This window comes from Hemitrygon akajei, chromosome 12 (genome assembly GCF_048418815.1).
Source record: "Hemitrygon akajei chromosome 12, sHemAka1.3, whole genome shotgun sequence".
NCBI classification, from domain to species: domain Eukaryota; kingdom Metazoa; phylum Chordata; class Chondrichthyes; order Myliobatiformes; family Dasyatidae; genus Hemitrygon; species Hemitrygon akajei.
The window spans coordinates 3188779-3213103 of NC_133135.1; the positions used below are offsets into that span (position 1 = coordinate 3188779).

At 43.8% G+C, this 24325-nt stretch overlaps 1 protein-coding gene across 5 annotated transcripts in view; it reads right to left on the reverse strand.

Moving 5' to 3' along the window:
* Positions 1–24325, reverse strand: part of tnni3k (TNNI3 interacting kinase) — a 125765-nt gene that overhangs the window by 99479 nt on the left and 1961 nt on the right. Inside the window, exons 1-3 of one of the 5 annotated variants that reach the window (XM_073062480.1) lie at positions 15439–15625; positions 11336–11531; positions 8560–8706 (exon numbers count right to left, since the gene is read on the reverse strand). In XM_073062480.1, the coding sequence (XP_072918581.1) occupies positions 8560–8599 (40 nt within the window). In that variant the 5' untranslated portion in view covers positions 8600–8706; positions 11336–11531; positions 15439–15625. Of the gene's footprint in view, positions 1–8559; positions 9096–11335; positions 11532–15438; positions 15626–24182; positions 24276–24325 lie in introns of those variants that run through there. The other 4 variants (XM_073062479.1, XM_073062478.1, XM_073062482.1 and 1 more) reach the window with 4 other exon arrangements.

A 24325-nucleotide genomic window follows, 5' to 3' on the forward strand; every position in this document is an offset into this window, starting at 1 on the left:
GAGTGTTTTAGGTGACAAACCAAATCTTCTCAAACTCCACTGTCTTGCCTTCTTTATAGCCGCATTGATGTGTTGGGCCTAGGTTAGATATTGATATCCAGGAACTTGAAATTGCCCACTCTCTCCAGTTCTGATCCCTCCGAGGATTGGTTCATGTTCCATTGTCTTATCTTTTCTGAAGTCCACAATCAGCTCTTTTGTCTGACTGACATTAAGTGCAAGGTCGCTGTTGTGACACCACTAGTTGGTATATCTCACTCCTGTACCCCTCTCGTCTCCACCTGAGATTCTGCCAACAATGATTGTACCTTAAGCAAATTTATAAATAGCATTAGAGCTGTGCCGAGCCACACAGTTATGTGTATAGAGAGAGGAGAGCAGTGGGCTAAGCACACATCCCTGAGGTGTGCCAGTGTTGATCACCAGTGAAGAGGAAATGTCATTACCAATCTGCACAGGTTGTGGTCTTCCGGTTAGGAAGTCGAGGATCCAATTGTAGAGGGAGGTATAAAGGGCCAGGTTCTGTAGCTTTTCAATCAAGACTGCAGGAATAATGACTATCACTGTAGGACCACAAGACATCATTATCATTAGGTGCCACGTTATATGATCTGTGCAATCATGGTTTTTGACCATGATTGTTCTTGACAAATTTTCCTACAGAAGTGCATTACCATTGCCTTCTTCTGGACAGTGTCTTTATAAGATGGGTGACCCCAGCCATTATCAATACACTTCAGAGATTGTCTGCCTGGTGTCGGTGGTTGCAAAACCAGGACTTCTGAAATGTACCAGTTGCTCATACGACCATCCACCACCTGCTCCATGGCTTCACTTGACCCTGATCAAGGGACTAAGCAGGTGCTACATCTTGCCCAAGCAAACTAGAAGAGGGAAGGACTGCCTTACACTTCCCACTGGTAGAGACACATCTTTACCCCGCCACTCCCCCATAAGACATAAGAGTAGAATTAAGTCATTCTTAGGCTATCCTGAGACTGTCTCTGGGTCCTATAACCCCCACTATTGGAAACATCATCTCTACATCAACTCTATCTAGGCCTTTCAACATTTGATAGGTTTCAATGAGATCCCCACTTTCTTCTAAACTCCAATGAGTACAGAGACATCACACATTTCTTATACGTTAACCCTACCATTCCCAGATCATTCTTGTGAGCCTCCTCTGGATCCTCTCCAATGCCAGCGCATCCTGTTTAGATAAGAGGCTCAAAACTGCTCACAATACTCCAAGTATGGTCGGACTGATACTTTATATGATGCCTTAGCATTATATCCTTGCTTTTATATTCTCGTCCTCTCAAAGTGAATTCTAACATTGCATTTGCCTACCTCGCCACGGACTCAGCCTGCAAGTTAACCTTTAGGGAATCCTGCATGAGGACTCCCAAGTCCCTTTGCACCTCTGATTTCTTTATTTTTTTCCCCATATAGAAAATAGTCAATATTTATATTTCCTCTACCTAAGTGCATGACCATACCATACACTTCCCAACACTATATTCCATCTGTCATTTCTTTGCCCTTTCTTCTATTGTCTAAATCCTTCTGCAAACTCCCTTCTTCTTTGACACTTCCTGCCACTCATCTATCTTCATATTGTCTCCAAACATGCTCGCAAAGCCATCAATTCCATCACCCACATCTTTGGCATATAATATGAAAATTAGTGACCATAAGACCATAAGATTTAGGAACAGACGTAGGCCATTTGGCCCAGAGTCTGCTCCGCCATTCAATCATGGGCTGATCCACTTCGTCCACTCATCCCCATTCCTCTGTTGTCACCCCATACCCTTTGATGCCATGGCTAATCAAGAACCTATCTATCTCTGCCTTAAATACACCCAATAACTTGGCCTTCACAGCAGCTCATGGTAACAAATTCCACAGATTTACTACCCTCTGACCAAAGTAATTTCTCTGCATCTCTGTTCTAAATGGACGTCCTTCAATCCTGAAGTCGTGTACTCTTGTCCTAGAATCCCCTACCATGGGAAATAACTTTGCCATATCTAATCTGTTCAGGCCTTTTAACATTTGGAATGTTTCTATGAGATCCCCCCTCATTCTCCTGAAATCCAGGGAACACAGCCCAAGAGCTGCCAGACATTCCTCACATGGTAACCCTCTCATTCCTGGAATCATTCTTGTTAATCTTCTCTGAACCTTCTCCAATGTCAGTATATTCTTTCTAAAATACGGAGCCCAAAAGTGAACACAACACTCCAAGTGTGGTCTCACGAGTGCTTTATGGAGCCTCAACATCACATCCCGGCTCCTATATTCTGTACCTCTAGAAATGAATGCCAATATTGCATTTGTCTTCTTCACAACCAACTCAACCTGCAGGCTAACTTTTAGGGTATCTTACACAAGGACTTCCAAGTCTCTTTGCACCTTTGCATTTTGAATTCTCTCCCCATCTAAATAATAGTCTGCCCGTTTATTTCTTCCACTAAAGTGCATGACCAAACATTTTCCAATATTGTATTTCATTTGCCATTTCTTTGCCCATTCCCCTAAACTATCTAAGTCTCTGCAGGCTTTCTGTTTCCTTAACACTACCCGCTCCTCCACCTATCTTTGTATCATCGGCAAATTTAGCCACAAATCCATTAATACTGTTGTCTAAATCATTGACATACAGCATAAAAAGCAGCAGTCCCAACACTGACCCTGTGGAACTCCACTGGTAACCGGCAGCCAGCCAGAATAGGATCCCTTTATTCCCACTCTCTGTTTTCTGCCGACCAGCCAATACTCCATGCACTCTAGTAACTTCCCTGTAATTCCATGGGCTCTTATCTTGCCGAGCAACCTCACATGCGGCACCTTGTCAAAGGCCTTCTGAAAATCCAAGTACACCACATCTACTGCATCTCCTTTGTCTACCCTGCTTGTAATTTCCTCAAAAAATTGCAGTAGGTTTGTCAGGCAGGATCTTCCTTTCAGGAAACCATGCTGGCTTTGGCCTATCTTGTCATGTGCCTCCAGGTACTCCGTAATCTCATCCCTAACAATCGATTCCAACAACTTCCCAACCGCTGATGACAGGCTAACAGGTCTATAGTTTCCTTTCTGCTGCTTCACCCTTCTTAAATAGGAGACCCAATAGTGACCCCTGCAGAACACCACTAGTCACTGGCTGTCAACCATAAAACCCCCTTTATTCCCACTCTTTGCCAGTCAGCTAATCTACTATCCATGCTAACATCTTTCCTGTAATACCATGGGCACTTATCTTGTTTAGCTGCCTCATGTGCAGTAACACGTCAATGGCCTTCTGAAAAAAATAAGTATACATCATCCACCGACTCTCCTTTATCTATCCTGCCTGATATTTCTTCAAAGAATTCTAACAATTTGCAGGCAAGATTTTCCCTTAAGGAAACCATGCTGACTTTGGCCTATTTTATCGTGTGCCTCCAAGTACCCCAAAACCCCATCCTTAATAGACAGGCTAAGTGGCCTACGATTTCCCTTCTCCAGCAATTTTCTAGTCCTGCGGAACCATTCCAGAAACTAGTGATTCTTGAAAGATCACTACTAATGCCTCCACAATCTTTTTAGCCACTTCTTTCAGAACCTGGGTGTACCCGATCCGGTCCAGGTGACTTATCAAGCTTTATGCCTTTTTGCTTCTTAAGAACCTTCTCCTTAGTAATAATAACTACACTCACTTCTGCCCTAGCTCTTTCAAGTTTCAGGCATTGTGCTAGTGGGTAGACAGGTAGATCCTCTCCCTCAGAACCCCCTTCAGTAACCTCCCCACTGCTGATGTCAGGCTCACCAGCCTGTATTTCCTACCTTGTCCTTGCAACTCTTCTTCAATCAAGGCAAAATATTATCCAGTCTGAAACCTCACCCATGGCTGAGAAAGATAAAGATATCTCTGCCAGGGCCTCAGCAATTTCTTCCCTTGCTCCCCACAATGTCCGAGGATACACTTAGTCATATCCACATTTATGCCCCTCAAGAACGTCAGCATCTCCTCTTTTCAGAACATCAGCAAGTTTCAGGACATCACTGTTTCCTCCCAGAATTCTCCAGGTTCCATGTTATTCTCCATGGTAAATCAGTCTTCACTGTGGAAGACACTAGCAGAATGCCAGATGTTGAGGGAGAGATGGAAGAGAAAAGAGTGCAATTACTATTACAAGGAAGAAGGTGCTCAAAAAGCTGAAAGACCTAAGGACACACAAGTCACCCGGGCAAGATGAACTGCAGCCTAGGGTTCTGAAAGAGGTAGAGATTGTGGAGGTATTAGTAATGATCTTTGAAGGATCATTGGACTCTGGCATGGTGCCAGATGACCGGAAAATTGAAAATGTCACCCTACTCTTTAAGAAAGGACGAAGGCAGCAGAAAGGAAATTATAGACCGGTTAGCCTGACCTTATGGTTGGGAAGATATCAGAGTGAATTGTGAAGGATGAGGATATGGAGTACTTGCTGACACAGGGGAAGTCAGCATAGTTTCCTTAATGGCAAATCTTGCCTGCTGAAACTGTTTGAATTGAGATTACAAGTAGGACAGATAAAGGCAATAAAGAGGATTTTATATATTTGGACTTTCAGAAGGCTTTTTACAAGGTGCCACATGAGGCTGCTTACCAAGTTAAGAGCCCATGGCATTACAGAAAAGTTACTGGCATGGTTAGAGCATTGGCTGATTGGTAGGAGGCAGTGAGTGGAAATAAAAGGATTCTTTTCTGGTTGGCTGCCAATGACTAGTGGTGTTTTGCAGGGTCAGTGTTGGGACCACTTCTTTTTATGCTATATATCAATGATTTAGATGATGGAATAGATGGCTTTGTTGCTAAGTTTGCAGATGATATGAAGATTGGTGGAGGGGCAGGTAGTATTGAGGAAACAGGTAGGATGCAGAAGGATTTAGTCAGATTAGGAGAATGGGCAAGAAAGTGGCAAATGAAATACAATGTTGGAAAATGCATGGTCGTGCAATTTGGTAGTAGAAATAAATGTGTTCTAAATGAGGAGAAAATCCAAAAGTCAGAGATGCAAAGGGACTTGGGAGTCCTTGTGCAGAACACCCTAAAGGTTAATTTGCAATTCGAGTCGGTGGTGAGGAAGGCCAACGCAATGTTAATATTCATTTCAAGAGGTCTAGAATACAAGAGCAGGGATGTGATGCTGAGGCTTTATAAGGCACTGGTGAGGCCTCACCTTGAGTATTGTGAACAGTTTTGAGCTCCTCATCTAAGAAGATATGCTGGCATTGGCAAAGGTCCAGAGGAGGTTCACAACGATGATTCTGGGAATGAAAGGTTTATCATACAAGAAATGCTTGACAACTCTGAATTTGTACTCTGGAATTTAAGAGGCTGAGGCGTGATCTCATTGAAACCTTTCAAATGCTGAAAGGCCTATATACTGTATATAGAATAGATGTGGAAAGGATGTTTCCCATGGTGGGGAGTCTAGAACAAGAGGGCACAGCCTCAGGTTAGAGGGGCTTCCACTTAAAACAGAGATGCAGAGAAATTTCTTCAGCCAGAGGGTGGTGAATTTGTGGAATTTATTACCACAGGCAGCTGTGGAAGCCAGGTTGTTATGGCAGGGCTTGATAGGTTCTTGATTGGACGCAACATCAAAGGTTATGGGGAGAAGGCCGGGGAGTGGGGCTGAGCAAGGGGAAAAAGGATCAGCTACGATTGAATGGTGGAGCAAACTCAATGGGCCAAATGGCCAAAATCTGCTCCTATGTCTTATGGTCTAATGGTCTTAAATACAGATGAGAAGTACATACTTAACACCTCACTCATTGCCTGTGGCTCTACAGAAACAACAGCACTTACCCATAAGGAAACCCATTTTCTGCCTAGTTACATACTGTACTGATAGAATCTCTCAGGATTCTTCTTTACCCTATCTACCAAGTTTATCTTATGTCCCCTTTTAACCCTGCTTATTTCTTTCAGTCTGCCCCTACACCCTGTACTCCTATTTGGAGTTGGTTAAAAGGTTGGCACAACATCGTGGGCCAAAGGTCTTGTACTGTGCTGAACTGTTCCATTTTATATCTGTTAACACTCAAGGAATTCATTGATCCCTGATGTCTGTACCTGTCATATGCTTCCTCCTTTTTCCTGAACAGAACCCTTATCAGCCAGACTTGCCCTTCACGGTGGCTCAAATTTCCCCCTCTCACTTTCCAAAGCCTCCTACTTGCTGAACATCCCTTCCCCCACTCAACCTTTGTAAATTCCTGTCTTATGCCGTCAAGATTAATCTTGCCCTAGTGTAGGATGTTAACTTGTTGATCAGTCCTACCTTGTTCCAGAACTACTTTAAAATTAATAAACTAAAGTTCACTGCTGATAAAGTGCTCCCCACTGTCACCTTAGCCACTTGCCCCAGCCTCATTTCCTCACAGGAGGTCCAGTGTGCCTCTCCCCCTCTCTAGGAAGGCTACCTGAATTAACACACGCAAAATGTTGGAAGAGCTCAGATCAGGCATCATCTAGGTAGGGGAATAAACAGTCGACATTTCACCCTTCATCTGGACTGGAAAGGAATAGTGAAGATGCCAGATAAGAACATGGGGGGTGGGGAAGAGTACGAACTGGTATGTGATAGGTGAGAGTAGGTGGGTGGGGGTGTGAAGTGAGAAGCTGGGAGGTACGAATAGAAGGCAGGAGAGGAGAGTGGACTTTAGGAGAAAAGAAAGGAGGAGGGGTGTCAGAGGTAGGCGATAAGCAGGTGAGGAGACGAGAAGGGGTGAGAGGGAAACCGGAATGGGAAAAGAAAGGAGAGGGGAAAGAAATTACCAGAATTTAGAGAAATCAATGTTCATGCCATCAGGTACATACTGCTTGAGAAAACTCCTGGACATAATTATCAAATTCTACCCATCTAATCCTTTAATACTACAGTTGTCCAGGTCAATATATGGGAAGGTAAAATTACTTTTGCAAGCCTATTCTTGCATTTCTCTGCAATCCAATTCTCATTGGGTATTGTGTGGGGTAGAACTATTGTACAATCCAATCAAAATGACCCCTCTCTTCTTATTTCTCGGTTCCATGCACCCATCTTCACTGGACATTCTCCCATGGATATCCCGCATCCACTTGAAGAACACTCCTTCATTCAGAGAGCCATTCCTTCCTTTCTTAAACATAAGAAATTCTACTGATGCTGGAAATCCAGAGTAACACACACAAAATGCTGGAGGAACTCAACAATTTCTATGTAGAGGAATAAACAGTCAATGTTTTGAACCAAGAACCTTCTCTATAGATGCTGTATGACTGCTGCATTCTTCCAGCATTTTGTATGTGCGTGTGTCCCTTCTTTCTTCCCTGCTATATCTTTCCTGAACACCTTTTATTAATAAATATAAGACTATAAGAAATAGGAACAAAATTAAACCATTCAACCCTTTGAGCCTGTTCCACCGTTCCATCACCATCATGGCTAATTTATTATTCTTCTCAACCCCATTCTCCTGCCTTCTCCTTGTAACCTTTCATGCTCCAACTAATCTAAAACTTATCAACCTCTACTTTAAATATATCCAATAACAAGGCCTCCACAGCCACCTGTGGCAATAAATTCCAGATAGTCACCATCCTATGGGCTAAAGAAATTCCTGATCTCTGTTCTAAAGGTACTGTACATCCCAAAGGGCTGTGCTCTCTGGTCTAGACTCCCCCACTAAAGGAAACATTCTCCCCACATCACTCTGTCTAGACCTTTCAATATACAATAGGTTTGAAAGAACAGGATCCTGCAGCGGATTAAAGAAGCTGCAGAAAGTTGTAAAATTAGTCAAATCCATCATGGGTTCTAGTGTCCGTAGTATCCAAGACATCTTCAAGGAGCGGTGTCTCAGAAAGGCAGTGTCCATCATTAAGGACTCCATCACCCAGGTCATTCCTTCTTCTCATTGTTACTGTCAGGAAGGAAGTTCAGAAGCCTGAAGGCACACACTCAGTGATTTGGGAAGCTTCTTCCCCTCTGACATCCAATTTCTAAATGGACATTGAATCCATGAACACTACCTCACTATTTTTAAAATTATTTCTGCTTTTTAATTTAAAGATTTAATATACAAATATATACTACTGTAATTAATATACAGGGGTACTTATTTTGTCTATATTATGTACTCCATTGTCCTGACGCTGCTAAGTTAACAAATTTCTGACATATGCTGGTGAGTTTAAATCTGATTCTGGCTCTAATGAGATCCCCCATCATTCTTCTAAACTCCAGAGCTATCAAACGCTTCTCACATGTTAACCCTTTTGTCCTCTGGACCTGTTTCGAACCCATACCCTCCCTTTCTATATCTGCCACACATTGTGATTGCATCTTGCCACATGCACAGACATTCTTATAGCTTCCCGTATTTTAGTTCTAGTGAAGGCCATTAACCTGAAATAAACACTGTTTCTATTCCCACAAATGCCAACGAGTGTTTCCAGAGATTTCTCTTTTTACTAAGCACACGGTGACCTCTTTAACCTTCAGTTAAACATGAGAGATTGTTGAACAAAGGTATTTATACCCGTGCAGGTCTGGTTTGGCCTGGATTTGTAGTTCCCCATCAGAGTAGCCCTCCGCCGACAAACGCTGTTGACTTGTTGATCTGGGAGGCAAAGTCGTGTTCACTCACTCCTGGACGGCAGAATTATACTCCTCACTGAGGAAACAGCTGATAAACAAAGCTAAAAATAATCACTGCCCCTCTCTGGAATGCCGGAATACAATAATGGGACAGAAAAAAGCTTGGGAGACGAAAGTGACAGCTGGAACATGGTATCAGGGCTAAAGTTAACCAGACACTCGAGAGCAGCCAGAATCATAGCGCTGGCACAGTCACAACAGCATCTCCATCCTCACCACCCGGTACTCAGTCCCTCTGTTACACATCGTCTCCTCCCAGCCACCCCAGTACCCAGGCCCACTGTACACAACAGCATCTCTGTCCCAGCCACAACGGTACAAAATCCCTCTGTTACACATCGTTTCTGTCCCAGCTACCCCAGTGCTTAGTCCCTCTGTTATAACAACAGCATCTCCATCCCCACCACCCCAGCATTCAGTCCCTCTGTTACTCAATCCCATCTCCATCCCAGCCACCCAGTCCCTCTGTTACTCTACAGTATCCAAAACACCCCAGTAATCAGACACCCTGCTACACAACAGCATCTCCATCCCAGTACCATGTTTTTCCAGTTTTCCTCCTCCACCCCAACCCCTCCCTGTGGAAGCAAGGTCTGCATCCCCACCATCTCTGGAGTAAGTTTCTTTTCTGAAATTCCTGCAGAGATTTATCAGTGCCTGATATTCAGAGAGCCAGGTTTTGATCTCCAATTCCACCAGCTCCTTTACTAATCCTCTTTACCCTTTTTCCAAGGAACAGTTATTTTGTGATTTATTATAATAATACATGATAGACAGTCAATAGTTTCAACTTGTAAGACAGTAATTTTTATTTATTTTGAGAAAAGGCCCTTCTGGCACAACAAGCAGTGCCACCCAGCAACATGCCTATTTAAATCGTAGCCTAATCACAGGACAATTCACCTGCTAACCGGTATGTCTTTGGACTGTGGGAGGAAACCAACATGGTCACAGGGAGAACATACAAACTCTTTACAGACTGTTGCTGAATTGAATTCCAAACTCCAGAACATCCTGAACTGTAATAGTGTTGTGTTAGCTGCTATGGCCCTGTAACACACACTGGCCCTGGAAATCCCCCAACACCACCTGCTCCTTCTCCAGGACATGGATGTAAATCTAGAAGAGGGAGCAAGTGATTGGCTCAGGCAAGCCCTCAACTATTCACCACCTGGACCTGTGACTGGCCAGCCAGGTGCAAATGGACCATGAGACCATTACTAATTCAGAAGAACCTGGTCAACTTGGCCTCAGTACTGCTTTTAGTGTGCAGGACACCTCCATAGTAGTGTAATCACTCACAACGATGATGATGTTCTCCTCAGGGGTTGTCTATTGGTGGGTCCTCACATGGCTGTAGAAGACAATCCGGGATCCATATATTAAGATCATAAAACATAGGAGTAGAATTAGGCCTTTTGACCCATCCAATCTGCTCTGCCATTCTATCATGACTTATTTATTATCCCTCTCAACCCCATTCTCCTGCCTTCTCCATATAAACCTTGACACCCTTACCAATCCTCCATCTTAAATATAACCAATGACTTGGTCACAATACCATTCCATGACAATGAATTCCATTGATTCATTACCTTCTGGCATAGGCAGCCACCACATGGCCCTCAACAGATCAAGCCAGGATCCAGTGGCACAGAATTGGGACCCTTCACTGTTGCAGCCATCCTCCACCTTCACTCCCACTGTGATGAGTCATCATCTTCCAGAAGCTCCACAATTGAGGACTTGGTTGAATTGCTCTTTGACTGAACCTCCCTCTTTTCCTTACTGCCATGGGTGAACCCTGCCAGAGACAAAGTGCTAGATAGCTAAAGTGCAGACAGCATTGCTCTCAGGATCTCAGAAACTCACAAGCCTCTCCACCGAAACATGTATAACCTCACACTTCTGATATCACCCTTGTAAATCTTTTAATATAGCAATGCCCCATATCTATTTCTTCAAATATGAAAGCTGAAACAATACACAGTACTGTTTGCTCTAATCAAAGAGGGGGGCTTAAAGATTAAGGTTAGTCTCAAAGATAGGACCATAAGATGTAGAGCAGAATTAAGCCATTTGGCCAATCAAATTTGCTTTGCCATTTCTTCATGGCTGATCCATTTCTTCTCTCAGACTGCCTCCTGATATCCCTTCATCCTGACTAGTGAAGACTATTAACCTTTACTTTAAAGACTTGGCATCTACAGCTGCTTGTGGCAACATTTCTACAGATTTACCATACTCTGGCTAAAGAAATTTCCCCTCCTCTACATGCTAAAAGAATGCTCCTCTGTTTTGAGGCTGTGTTCTCTGATTTTAGATTACCCCACCATAGGAAACATTGTCTCCACATTTGATGGGTTTCAATGAGATTACCTCTCATTCTTCTAAACTCCAGTGAGTACATTCTTCCTGTGACCATGTGGGTTTCCTCTAGGTGCTCCAGTTTTCTCCCACATTCCAAAATCATACAAGATAGTAATATTACAAGGATCACCCCTTGTCACAATGATCAGTGAGGCACTGAAAATCTAGACAAGTAACTTTAATTGTCTATACTAAAAACCATGTAGGTTCACAAACAAACTACCTGTGTGCATTCCACAAGAATCCCTGACCCTCCATGAACAGTCAGTGAAGAGAAAAGATATTACCCATGAAAGGAGTCCACACTGGCTAGGCATGGTCCCGTCCTTGAAGTGTTCATGGGGTCCTCCTTATCTACAAGGGTTGGTCTCTGGTTGCTGGAGAGTTATCGCCCTGCGTATTTGGAGTTCCAGACTCTTAATAGTGTTCCTCATCAGTTGAGCTGGTGGATCTCCATCCCATTGGCTTAAGATCACCTTCTTCCTGGTCGAAATCCAGGGGTACAATCAACATTGTCTCATGGTCTGCCCACCCAGCCCTGTGTATTTGTGTCTTTCAACTCTGGCTGGTCCAAACTAGTTAAATAAGGCAACCCAGGCTTAGTCTAACAAGATTACAGATTGCTTTTTTTGGTAGATCCGGCATTTTACATAAGCTATTCATCTGAGAGTGGCCTCAGGTTTAGCAGGCCATTGTGACCACATTCAATTACTCTAATTAGATTATCCCATAGCAATAATCAGTTCAGAGTCCACAAAATAGGGAAAAATCAAAGACAATTGGCTTGCCTGCTTTCCCTATCCTTGATTCATCAAATTCACTAACTGTATACTGTAGTTTCTTCTGGCAAACATCTCCTTCCTCTTGATCCAAAGATATTTATCTTAGGATCATTATCCTCCTCTCATTCAGTTCACTGCCCATAGGACTGCCATGGAACCCCAGTAGATGTGCAACACTTAAATTCTACGAATACAGTGGAATGCAAAAGTTTGGGCACCCCTGGTCAAAATTTCTGTTACTGTGAATAGCTAAGCGAATAAAAGATGACCTGATTTCCAAAAGGCATAAAGTTAAAGATGACACATTTTTTTAACATTTTAAACAAGATTACTTTTTTATTTCCATCTTGTACAGTTTCAAAATAACAAAAAAGGAAAAGGGCCCGAAGCAGAAGTTTGGGCACCCTGCACAGTCAGTACTCAGTAACACCCCCTTTGGCAAGAATCACAGCTTGTAAACGCTTTCTGTAGCCAGCTAAGTCTTTCAATTCTTGTTTGGGGGATTTTCGCCCATTCTTCCTTGCAAAAGGCTTCTATTTCTGTGAGATTCTTGGGCCGACTTGCATGCACTGCTCTTTTAAGGTCTATCCACAGATTTTCGATGATGTTTAGGTCAGGGGACTGTGACGGCCATGGCAAAACCTTCAGCTTGCACCTCTTGAGGTAGTGCATTGTGGATTTTGATCATTATCCTGTTGTAGAAGCCATCTTCTTTTCATCTTCAGTTTTTTTTGCAGGCACACACAAGACAAAGGAGCAGAAGTAGGCCATTTGGCCCATTGAGTCTGCTCCACCACTCCACCATGAGCTAAACTATTCTCCCATCTAGTTCCTATTTCCGGCTTTTTTCCCATATCCCTTGATACCCTAATTAGATACTGTACCTATCAATGTCCTCCTAAACACCCTCAATGATTGGGCCTCCACAGCTGTATGTGGCAATGAATTCCATAAATCCACAATGGTCTGGCTAAAAAAATTTCTCCTCATCTCTGTTTTAAATGGGTGCCCTCTAATTCTAAGACTGCGGCCTCTTGTCCTGGACTCACCCACCAAGGGAAACAGCCTTTCCACATCTACTCTGTTCAACTTTTTCAACATTCAAAATGTTTCTATGAGATCCCCTCTCATTCTTCTATACTTTAACGAATACAGTTCAAGTGCCGACAAACGCTCCTCATACATTAGCCTCTGTATTCCAGGAATCATCCTAGTAAATCTTCTCTGAACTCTCTCCAACATCAGTACATCCCTTCTAAGACAGGAGGCCCAAAACTGCACACAGTATTCCTAATGATATCTCACCAGTGCCCCATAGAGCCTCAACACCTCCTTACTCTTATACACTGTTCCTCTTGAAATGAATGCCAACATAGCATTCGCTTTCCTCACTGCCGATCCGACCTGGTGGATAACCTTTAGGGTATCCTGCACGAGGACCCCAAAGTCCCTTAGCACTTCCGATTTTTGAAGTTTCTCCCCATCTAAATAATAATCTGCCTGATTATTTCTTCTTCCAAAATGTACAACCGTATATTTCTCAACATTATATCTCATCTGCCATTTCTTTGCCCATTCTCCTAAACTGACCAACTCTCTGTAATCTTTCCGTTTCTTCAACACTTCCTGCTCCTCCACCTATCTTGGTGTAATCCGCAAACTTAGCTGAGGAAGGGGAAAAAACCTGTAAGGAAACCCATTCTCTGCCTAGTTACATACTGTACTGATAGAATCTCTCAGGATTCTCCTTCGCCTTATCTACCAAGTTTATCTTGTGTCCCCTTTTAACCCTCCTTATTTCTTTCAGTCTGCCCCTACACCCTGTACTCCTATTTGGCGTTAGTTAAAAGGTCGGCACAACATCGTGGGCCAAAGGTCCTGTACCATGCTAAACTGTTCCATTTTATATCTGTTAACACTCAAGGGATTCATTGATCCCTGATGTCTGTACCTGTCATATGCTTCCTCCTTTTTCCTGAGCAGAACCCTTATCAGCCAGACTTGCCCTTCACGGTGGCCTCAAATTTCCCCCTCTCACTTTCCAAAGCCTCCTACTTGCTGGGCATCCCTTCCCCCACTCAACCTTTGTAAATTCCTGTCTTATGCCATCAAAATTAACCTTTAACTAGCGTAGGATGTTAACTTGTTGATCAGTCCTACGTTGTTCCAGAACTACTTTAAAATTAATAAACTTAAGTTCACTGCTGATAAAGTGCTCCCCACTGTCACCTTAGCCACTTGCCCAGCCTCATTTCCTCACAGGAGGTCCAGTGTGCCTCTACTGACAGACGGTGTGATGTTTGCTTCCAGAATTTGCTGATATTTAATTTAATTCATTCTTCCCTCTACCAGTGAAATGTTCCCTGTGACACTGGCTACAACACAAGCCCAAAGCATGATCAATCCACCCCATGCTTAACAGTTGGAGAGGTGTTCTTTTCATGAAATTCTGCACCCTTTTTTCTCCAAACATACCTTTGCTCATTGCTAAAAGTTCTATTTTAACTTTATCAGTCCACAGGACCTGTTTCCAAAATGCATCAGGCTTGTTTATATGTTCCTTTGCAAACTTCAGACACTGAATTTTGTGGTGGTGACACAGGAAAGATTTTCTTCTGATGACTCTTCCATGAAGGTCATATTTGTGCAGATGTTGCTGCACAGTAGAACAGTGCACCACCACTCCAGAGTCTGCTAAATCTTCCTGAAGGTCTTTTGCAGTCAAACCGGGGTTTTGATTTGCCTTCCTAGCAATCCTACAAGTAGTTCTCTCGGGAAGTTTTCTTGGTCTTCCAGACCTCAACTTGACCTCCACTGTTCCTGTTAACTGTCATTTCTTAATTACATTACGAACTGAGGAAATGGCTACCTGAAAATGCTTTGCTATCTTCTTATAGCCTTCTCCCATTTTGTGGACATCATTTATTTTAATTTTCAGAGTGCTAGGCAGCTGCTTAGAGGAGCCCATGGCTGCTGATTGTTGGGACAAGGCTTGAGGAGTCAGGGTATTTATAAAGCTTTGAAATTTGCATCACCTCCTAACGATGACTGTGAACAAGCCATAGCCCTAACAAGCTAATTAAGGTTTGAGACCTTGGTAAAAGTTATCAGAGAGCTCAAATCTCTTGGGGTGCCCAAACTTTTGCATACTGCTCCTTTTCATTTTTTTCCACTCTAAAATTGTACAAAACAAAAATAATACACTAATCTTGCTTCAAGTGTTGAAAAGAATGTTTCATCTTTAACTTTATGACTTTTGGAGATCAGTTATCTTCTACTTAACTATTCACAGTAACAGAAATTTTGACCAGGGTACCCAAACTTTTGCACACCACTGTATAAACCCTTAAATTCTACAAATATTAGCATTTTCCTTACTAAATTCACCCACTTTATACCGACAATTGTCTCTGATGTTTCATGAAAGCATTATCCTCGATTTTTCCATTATTTCAGCATTCCATCTTCTCAGTTGATATACATTGAGCAATACAATCATCAGGCTACACAAAATTAGTATTACCACAGCATGTGATACCATCCTCACCCACGGAAGCATTTGAACATTTGTTCCCCAATTCCAAAACTCAACATTTCATTTGCCTTACCAACATGTGTTTTAATAACTTCAGTGTGTTTAGTCCAAAGACAATTGGTTTGACTGCTTGCCCTGTCCTTGATTCATCAAATCCACTAATTGTAGACTGCAGTTTCTTCTGACAAACAGCAGACTAATTGGTCACATGGGTGCAATTGGATGGCATGGGCTCATTGGCCTGTTACCATTCTGTATCGCTAAATAAAATAAAATAAATGATTACCATGAGGTTAATGAACTCAGTTCCCAAACTAATTAATGTAAATTATGTTTAACAAATTTATTGCAGTGCTTTGAAGATAATGAGAGAAGTGATAGACGTAGTGTGTCTAGATTTCCAACAGGCATTTAACAAGATACCACATATGAAACTGGAGCAAATCCAGAGCCCAGTATATTAAAGAAGTGCATTAATGTGGATTGGATTGTCAACTGTCTGGAATGCTGGAAACAGAAAATTAGAATAAATGAATCATTTTCAGTTGAAGGGATGTAATTCATTAACCACCCCAGGGATTAGTTCTTGGCCTCAATTGCTCGCTATTTACAGGGAATAAAAGGCTTCTAAATTGTCGTTGATATGAAAATAGGTGGCAACACATGCTGTGATTCTGAACCAGACATAAGTCAATTGAGTGGTTGGGTGAAAACCTGCAAAAGAATTTTAATGTGGGGAAGTGTGAGGTGAACAAGTTCAAGTTTAATTGCCATTTAACCATACACATGAATGCAGCCAAACAAAACAGTGTACCTCCAGAGCCAAGGTGCAAAACTCAGTACCATGCAGCACATATAATTAAGATTGCATTAAAACAGTTACAAAAATATAATAGAAAGATACAGTGCAATCCCGCAGTGTCTTGCCCTGGAGCCGCACTTCTGCACAAACAATCCTGCTGCAGTTTTTCATTTTGTGCAAGTGCAGCCACAGACAAATGCACTTAAGTAAAGGGAATCACAAAGTGGATTAATATATAAAACAGCACAAAAGCAATAGAGAGGCACGTAATATAGCAAAAATTAGTCGGAAGTTTGAGGATCGGGAAACATTAAAAAAACAGAAGACAACTACAAAGCCTTACAGAGAAAAGATGAAATATTAAGGAAAGTTAGCCAGTAATAAAAAAGGATACCAAAAGTTATTTTCAATATAAGAGTAAATGAGAGTCAAGAACGGATATCAGACTGCTGGAAAATGATGTTGGAAAGGTAGTAATAGAGGATGAAGACATGAAAGATAAACTTATAAAGTATTTTGCATCAGTCTTCACTCTGGAAGACACTAACAGAATGCCAGAAATGCGAGTGTGTCAGGGCAGAAGTGAGTGTCATAGCAGAAGGTGCTTGGAAAGTTAAAAGTGAGGGTAAATATGTCATATCAACCAGATAGACCACATCCCAGGGTTCTGAAAGAGGAGGGTGAAGAGAATGTGGACACTTTCCAAGAATCACTAGATTCTAGAATGGTTCCTCGGGACTAGAAAATTGCAAATGTCACTCCGCTCTTCCAGAAGGGAGAAAGGCAAAGGAAAGGAAATTATAGGCCAGTCAGCCTAACTCCAGTGGTTGGAAAGATGTTGGAGTCTATTACTAAAGATGAAGTTTTGGGATAATTGGAGGCACATGATAAAACAGGCCAGACAGTATGGTTTTCTGAAGGGGGACTCTTGCCTGATAAATCTATTGGAATTCTTTGAGGAAATAAGCAGGATAGACAAAAGAGTCAGTGGATGTTTATTTGAATTTTCATAAATCTCTGATATGGTGCCGCACATGAGGCTGTGTAACAACAGCCCATGGTATTACAAGAAAGGTACTAACATGGGTAGAAGATTGGATGATCGGAAGGAGACAAAAAGTGGGAATAAAGGGGGCTCTCAGTGACTAATGGTGTACTGCATGGGTCAGTGTTGGAACCATTATTTTAAAATCTTGTTTGTCAATGATTTGGAGGAAGGATTTGATGATTTGTAGCTTAGTTTGCAGATAATACAAAGACAGGGGGAGGGGCAGGCAGTGTTACGGAGGCATGGTGTCTGCAGAAGGATACAGACAGATTGAAGTAATGAGCAAAGAAGTGGCAGATGGAACATAATGTAGCAAAATGCATGGTTATGCACTTTGGCACAAGGAATAAAGGTGTGGATTATTTTATAAATACTTTGAAAATTCAAAACTCAGGAGGTGCAGAAGGACCTGGGAGTCCTCATGCAAGATTCCCCACAGGTTAATTCCAAGGTCAGGCTGGCGGTGAGGAAGGCAAATGCAATGTTAGCATTCATTTCAAGACTAGAATACAAAAGCAACGATATAGTGCTTAGGCTTTATAAGGCATTGGTCAAATCATATCTGGAGTATTGTGACCAGCGTTGGGTTCCTAATCTAAGATGCCCTGGCATTGGAGAGGATGCAGAGAAGATTCACACGAGAAAAAAAAAATCGATGGAGGCAGTTCAAAGGAGATTCACCAGGCTAATTCCTGGGATGGGACAGTTATTAGCAGAGGATAGGGAGTCTGGGTTGGTATCCTTTGGGGACCTGAAGAACAAAATGTGACTTGACTCAAACATAAGGGGGTGCTTGACAGGATCAACATTGAGATGATTCTACCAATGAAAGAGTCACAAACAAGGGAGCAGGGTACAGCCAGTCATTTTAACCTGAGGTGTGGAGCAGAGCAGTGAATCTCTGGAACTCTCTGTCCCCATGGTGGAATTATTAAATATATTTAAGTTGGACATAGAACGGAGAATTGAAGGTGGTGGGGAACGGAGGTCGAGGTCTCTGTTGATCAGCCACCGTCATTTTGAATGGCAAGGAAGGCTTGAGGGACTGGTAGCCTACTCTTGCTCCTGTTGTGCTCTCTCCACAAATGTTGGTTGACCCACTAAATGCTTCCAGCAGTTTGTGTTTTTATTCCATCTAGTCTGGAGAAGGACAGCCCACTCTGTTTGATTGCTGACTGATGAATCAGGGCAGCCGGTGGGGATGGACACCATACATCGAATCACAGCTTCCTTGGAGGATGGAGCCTTTAGAAGTCAGACCTCACCTTCATTGAAACAACCTGGTTAGTGGTTTGAACATAATGACCAATCCATCGAGGAGGCCTTGGCAGCAGCAGAAGGGCAAATACCCAACATTTACAGAGACAAGTACAGGAACTCAGAAAAGGCCAGAACATTCAGTTGTTTGGATAGGAGTAATTTTCGCATGATATTGTGTACATAGATCAGCAGATGTACACTCAGACTGGCTGCATCACCATCCGGTGTGGAGGCTCCAACACACAAGATTGGAAAAAGCTGCAGAAGGTTATAAGCTCATCCATCTCCAACATTGAGGACATCTTCAAAAGGCAATGCCTCAAGGTGGCAGCATCCGTTAAGGACCTTCACTATCCAGGACATACCCTCTTCTTGTTACAATCATCAGGCACCTGAAGACCCACACTAAATGTTTTGGAAACAGCTTCTTCCCCTCTGCCATCAGAAGTCTATGAACTCTTGCACTATTTCACAATTTTGCTCTCCTTTGCACTATTTTTTATGGATATTATTGTTGTAATTGTCATTGGGCAATGGATAACAGAGCAACTATCTACCGTCGCCAGTTACAGTTACAATACAGAGATCGCCCAAAAACGAACCTTCATGAAAATCTGCTGGTTAGATTGAGCGACCTCGGCTTGCTGACTGAATCAGGCCTGGAGTCCTCGGAGTCGCCTGATGCCGGTGGCTGGAGGTGGGGACAGCGTAAGCGGTGTGAGAGGAAGAGGAAGCGAGGCAAGCGGGCAGGAGTCTGTGCCAGAAAAAAAGTAAGCCCTGGCCGGCCAGCCCTCCCATTCATTCTGCTCACCAATATCTGCTCGCTGACAGAATCAGACCTGCAGTCCTCGGACTCGCCTGATGCCGGTGGCCGGAGGTGGGGGCAGCGTAAGCGGTGTGCTAGGAAATGGAAGCAAGGCAAGCGGGCAGGAGTCTGTGCCAGAAAAAAAGCAAGTCCTAGCTGACCGGCTCTCCCGTCCATTCTGCTCTCCAACGGACATTAAACTGGGTTGCATCTGTGGCAACGAAATACTCGGCGGGAGTACAGAAATGGACGGAATCCCAGACGCCACCATTCAGCTGTTTATTTATGTAACAGATTTTCCCCCAGGCCATCGGACTACCAACCTACTGACCTCAGCTGTGCCTATTGTCTTGTTTATTATTTATTGTAATGTCTGCACTGCTCTGTGTACTTTATGCAGTTCTGAGTAGGTCTGTAGTCTAGTGTAGTTTTTGTGTTGGTTTACATAGTTCAGTGTAGTTTTTGTATTGTTCATGTAGCACCAAGGTCCTGAAAAACATTGTCTTGTTTTTACTGTGTACTGTACCAGCAGTTATGGTCGAAATGACAATAAAAGCAACTTGACTTGATTTATAGTAATTATTACGTATTACATTGTGCTGTTGCCGCAAAACAAATTACATGACATATGCTAATGATAATAAACCTGATTCTGAGGAATTTACAGAACATTGAGTTGTTTGGATTCACAACAGGAGCCGATATTGTCTCAGCTCTGCCTTTTGGTGAAATAAGAGGCACTTGCAATTTGTCAGAGGTTAGTAAAGTGATTCAGAATCGTGACCCATATTTAAGGAAGACATTATTTTCCCAGCTGGTAGCTCCCCGAGGCAATGTCCTGCGACAGCTGCTGCCTGAATCTCAGCATGCTTTGCATGTCCTTGTGCTGAAGCATTTCCTCGATGGATAGTCGCTGCTCATCACCGCTGAGCGGAGGAGCCAGGGAACTCCTCAGCACTTCCAACATCTGCAGGGCTGCCGCCACCGAGTCTTCGGCCCTCACTCGCGAGCCCGGAAAAACCCGGGCATTCCATAGCGTCAGCCTGGCTTTTCCAGCCCCGGAGAAAAGACTCTCAGAGACGGCCAGTCCCAAGTGTCTGGCAACCTCCCCGAGGCTGAGGCCCAGCAGATGCAAACGGCCAATCTCTGACAGAGATGGGACGGTGCGCTTCACATCATCATCCGTGCCAAGGATAGCTGTGACAAACCCCCCTGGAACACTCAGCGAGACCAGGAAGGTGTTTGGTGGCACTGTGGTGCCCTCGCTCAGGCAGCACCCACTGACAATGGAGTTGGGACCCACGGTGACACGTGCCTCCAGCCGTGAATATTCCACCACGCTACCGGGTGAGATGAGGCACCCGGGCCCCAGCAGGCTTCCCATGATGCAGGGGACCATGCCTCCCCCCTTAGGAGGGAGCTGGGAGAACCCATCAGGGCTGGGTGTTAGTCCGAGATGTTCCCTCAAACTCCCATCAGCCGTGAGGTGGCACAGGTACTCCCGCGCCGTGCCCAGATGGTAGAAGACAGAATTGTTAAGCGTGGCTACATGGAGCGGCGTCCCCCGGAGTGAGGCAATGATCTTCTGCCTGAGTGCTGGGAGCTCCTGCTTGATGTCTACCGTAGATCCAGTGGCCTCTGTCACAGCTCCAGGCCCTAGCACCTGTAGAAAGTCACCATATGCATCGATCTCACAGCCAACAGATCCCACCTCCTCCAGGATGGTCAACAGCCGCCTGGCTATCACGCGATCAAAATAGAAGACACTGTCAGTGTAGACAAAGTGCTCAGACTCCGTGTTCCCACTGAGGGCCTGCCCCCAGGCTGAGGGGCACACCACCCCAGCCTCCCACATCGTCTCCACACTGGGCTTGTGCAGGAAGCGGTGGCAGAGTCTGTACTCCAGCTCCGGCTGTCCGTTGCCCCATGAGCCAGGTTCCAGGGCGAAGACGCCATGTGTGGTGCCGATGGAGAGTGGGGATGGGTGAGCCAAGGCAGTGAACCCAGGCTGGTCAAAGCAAACCGCCTTGGCCCCGGGGACGCTATAGAGCTCGATATCGTCGGCACACGTCACTAACACCCCAGGTTCCATGTGCACAGGGAAGTCGATGTACATTGCCAGTTTGAGCTCCAACATCTGGTAGACAGGCTGACCCAGAGGCAGAGCCATGAAGATCTTCCCCAGCGCACTAGCACTCAGCAGACGCTGGCTATATCCCCCTGCAGAAGGAGAGTCAGAGTGAAACAGTGTAGAAACAGGTCCCAAGGCCCCTCCAGTCCGTGCTATCGTGCTATCAATTATCCATTGACACTAATCCTACGCTGATCCCATTTCGTTCCCCCTACACTTACAGTGGCCAATTAACCCACAGATAAACAAGAGACTGCAATTGCAGGAATCTGGAGCAACAAACAATCTACGAGAGAACTCAGCAGGTTGAGCAACACCTGTGGGAGAAAGGGAATTCTGATGCTGGAGAGTTTTTAACCAAAACATCGACAATTCGTAAACACGAGATCCTGCAGATACTGGAAATCCAGAGTAACACACACAAAATGCTAGAGGAATTCAGCAGGTTAGACAGCACCTATGAAAGTGAATAAGCAGTCGAAACTTCCGGCCAAGACTAGAAAGGGGATAAAACCAAAATAAGATGGTGGGGGTGGGAGAAGAGGAGGAGGACAAGCTATAAGGTGATAAGGTGAAGCCAAGTGAAAAGCTGGTAAGTGATAGGTGGAAAAGGTAAAGGGCTAGAGAAGAAGGAACTTGATAGGACAGGACAGTGGATTATGTGAGAAAGGAGGAAGGGCACAGGGGAGGTAATAAGCAGATGAGAAGAGGCAAGAGGCCAGAGTAGGAACAGAAGAGGGAAGGAGGAGAAGGAAAAAATTACCAGAAGTTGGAGCAATCGATGTTCATGCCATCAAGTTGGAGGCTACCTAGACTGACATGGTTCAATCTGTTGAATTCCTCGTCTTTGGGATGTGGGCAGAAACTTTAAAACCAGGAGGAAACCCATGTGCTCAAAGGGAAAGCGTGAAGATAGAGGTTGGGATTGAATCTGGAGCTGTGAGGCAATAACACTACCATTCTGATTAAAAAGAAAAACCTATTTCTGACATCCCAATCCCCTATACTTCGTCCAGTCCAATCACCTTAAAATTAGCCATTTATGCCCTGGGAAAGTTTCTGACTGCCCACTCGATTTATGCGTCTCATCATTTTGTACACCTTTATCAAGTCTTTCCTCACCCTGCTACACTGCGAAAAGCCCTAGCACACACAACCTATCCACATAAGACATGATCTCCAACCCAGGCAGCATCCTGGTAAATCTCCTCTGCATCCTTTCTAAAGTTTTCACATCCTTCCTATAGTGAAGAGACTGGAACGGAACACAATATTCGAAGTGTCATCTAACCAGAGTTTGAAGGCAGAGTATTCTGCCTTGAATTTTGACCCTTCAAACTGAATCACTTCACTTTGAATATCACATTTGAAGGCAGAATTCTCAGTTAATGGATCCCTCAAAGTTGCAGCCAAGTTGATAGGGTTCTTAAGAAGCTACATAGTAACTATATCCTAGTAACATAGAAACTACATTGGCCTTCATTAGTTTCCCCTTTAACTGATTAAAAAAGGAGGGAAAAAAAGTCGTATCATCTACAGCACAGATCACAAAATGTAGCAGGATCAGTAACATCGTGTCATTCACAAAAGTTCTGTGGTGAATAAATACTGACTGTTTCTCTCTTCACTGATGCTACATGATTAGCACTCAGTACCAGATGTTGAGTAGCACAGAGCCAGATGTTCAATGGTACCTGATGTTGTGCAACATCTGTTTGAAATGCTGCTGATCCTCATTGCTGGTCATTGTGGATGAGGACACTTTCACTGGTTCTGCAGGGTGGGGTCAGGACATCGTGCAGCAACCAACGCATCGGCTAATTAGGGAGACACATCACGTGAATGCTCATCAACTCACGCTCCAGCTGGAGTATCATCCCACACTTCCGGTCCACAGGCAGTTCTTTCCACCAGATTGGAAACCTTTCTGCACTACTGAGCAATACACAAAATACTGGAGAAACCGAGCAAGGGAGGTACAGTAGTGTAGTGGTTAGTGTAAATCTTTATAGTGTCGATCACCGATCCAGCACATCCTCAGATTGTGTTGGTTGATGCATTTCACGGTATACTCAGGATTTTACAATCTCATTGAAACCTATTGAATATAGAAAGGCATAGATAGAGTGGATGTGGAAAGGATGTTCCAAAAGTGGGTAAATCTAGGACCAGAGGGCACAGCCTCAGAATTGAGGGACATCCATTTAGAACAAATATGAGTAGGAATTTACTTTGCTAGAGGTTGGTGAATCTTTGGAATTTATTGCCAGATGGCTGTGGAGGCAAGTCATTGGGTGTATTTAAAGTGGAGGCTGATAGGTTCTTGATTTGTCAAAGGTTATGGGAGAGGGCAGGAGAATGGGGTTGAGGGGGATAATAAATCAGCCATGATGGAATGGCAGAGCAGACTCGATGGGCCAAATGACCCAATTTCTGCTCCTATATGTTCTTGTAAATGTGACAAATTAATCTGACTCACACAGCATCAAAACATACTGTTTATTCCTCTCCACAGACGCTGCCTGACCTGCTGGCTACCTCTAGCACTTTGTGCAAGTTGCTCACGTTTTCTAGTATCTGCAGAGCCTCGTGTTTATCTTCTGCGTTACTAGCCTTCAGCATGAAACATTAACTGTTTCTCTCTCCACAGACGCTGCCTGAACTGACCTGCTGAACGCCCCCAGGATTTGCTATTTTATTTGGATTTTCATCTAACTTAAAGATCTTCCCTTTGAGTCAGTGGCATCAACAGAAACCATGGTTATGTTTACCAGCATGGATTAGTAGAATTCTGAAGCCATCCAACTGATCTCCGTAGAGTTCTTCCAATCGAAGGAGAGCGTGAAGTGTAGATCCTCCATTTCCTGAGTAAAGAGAATGATTAACATTTCTTCCATATTTCCACAGCAGTTAG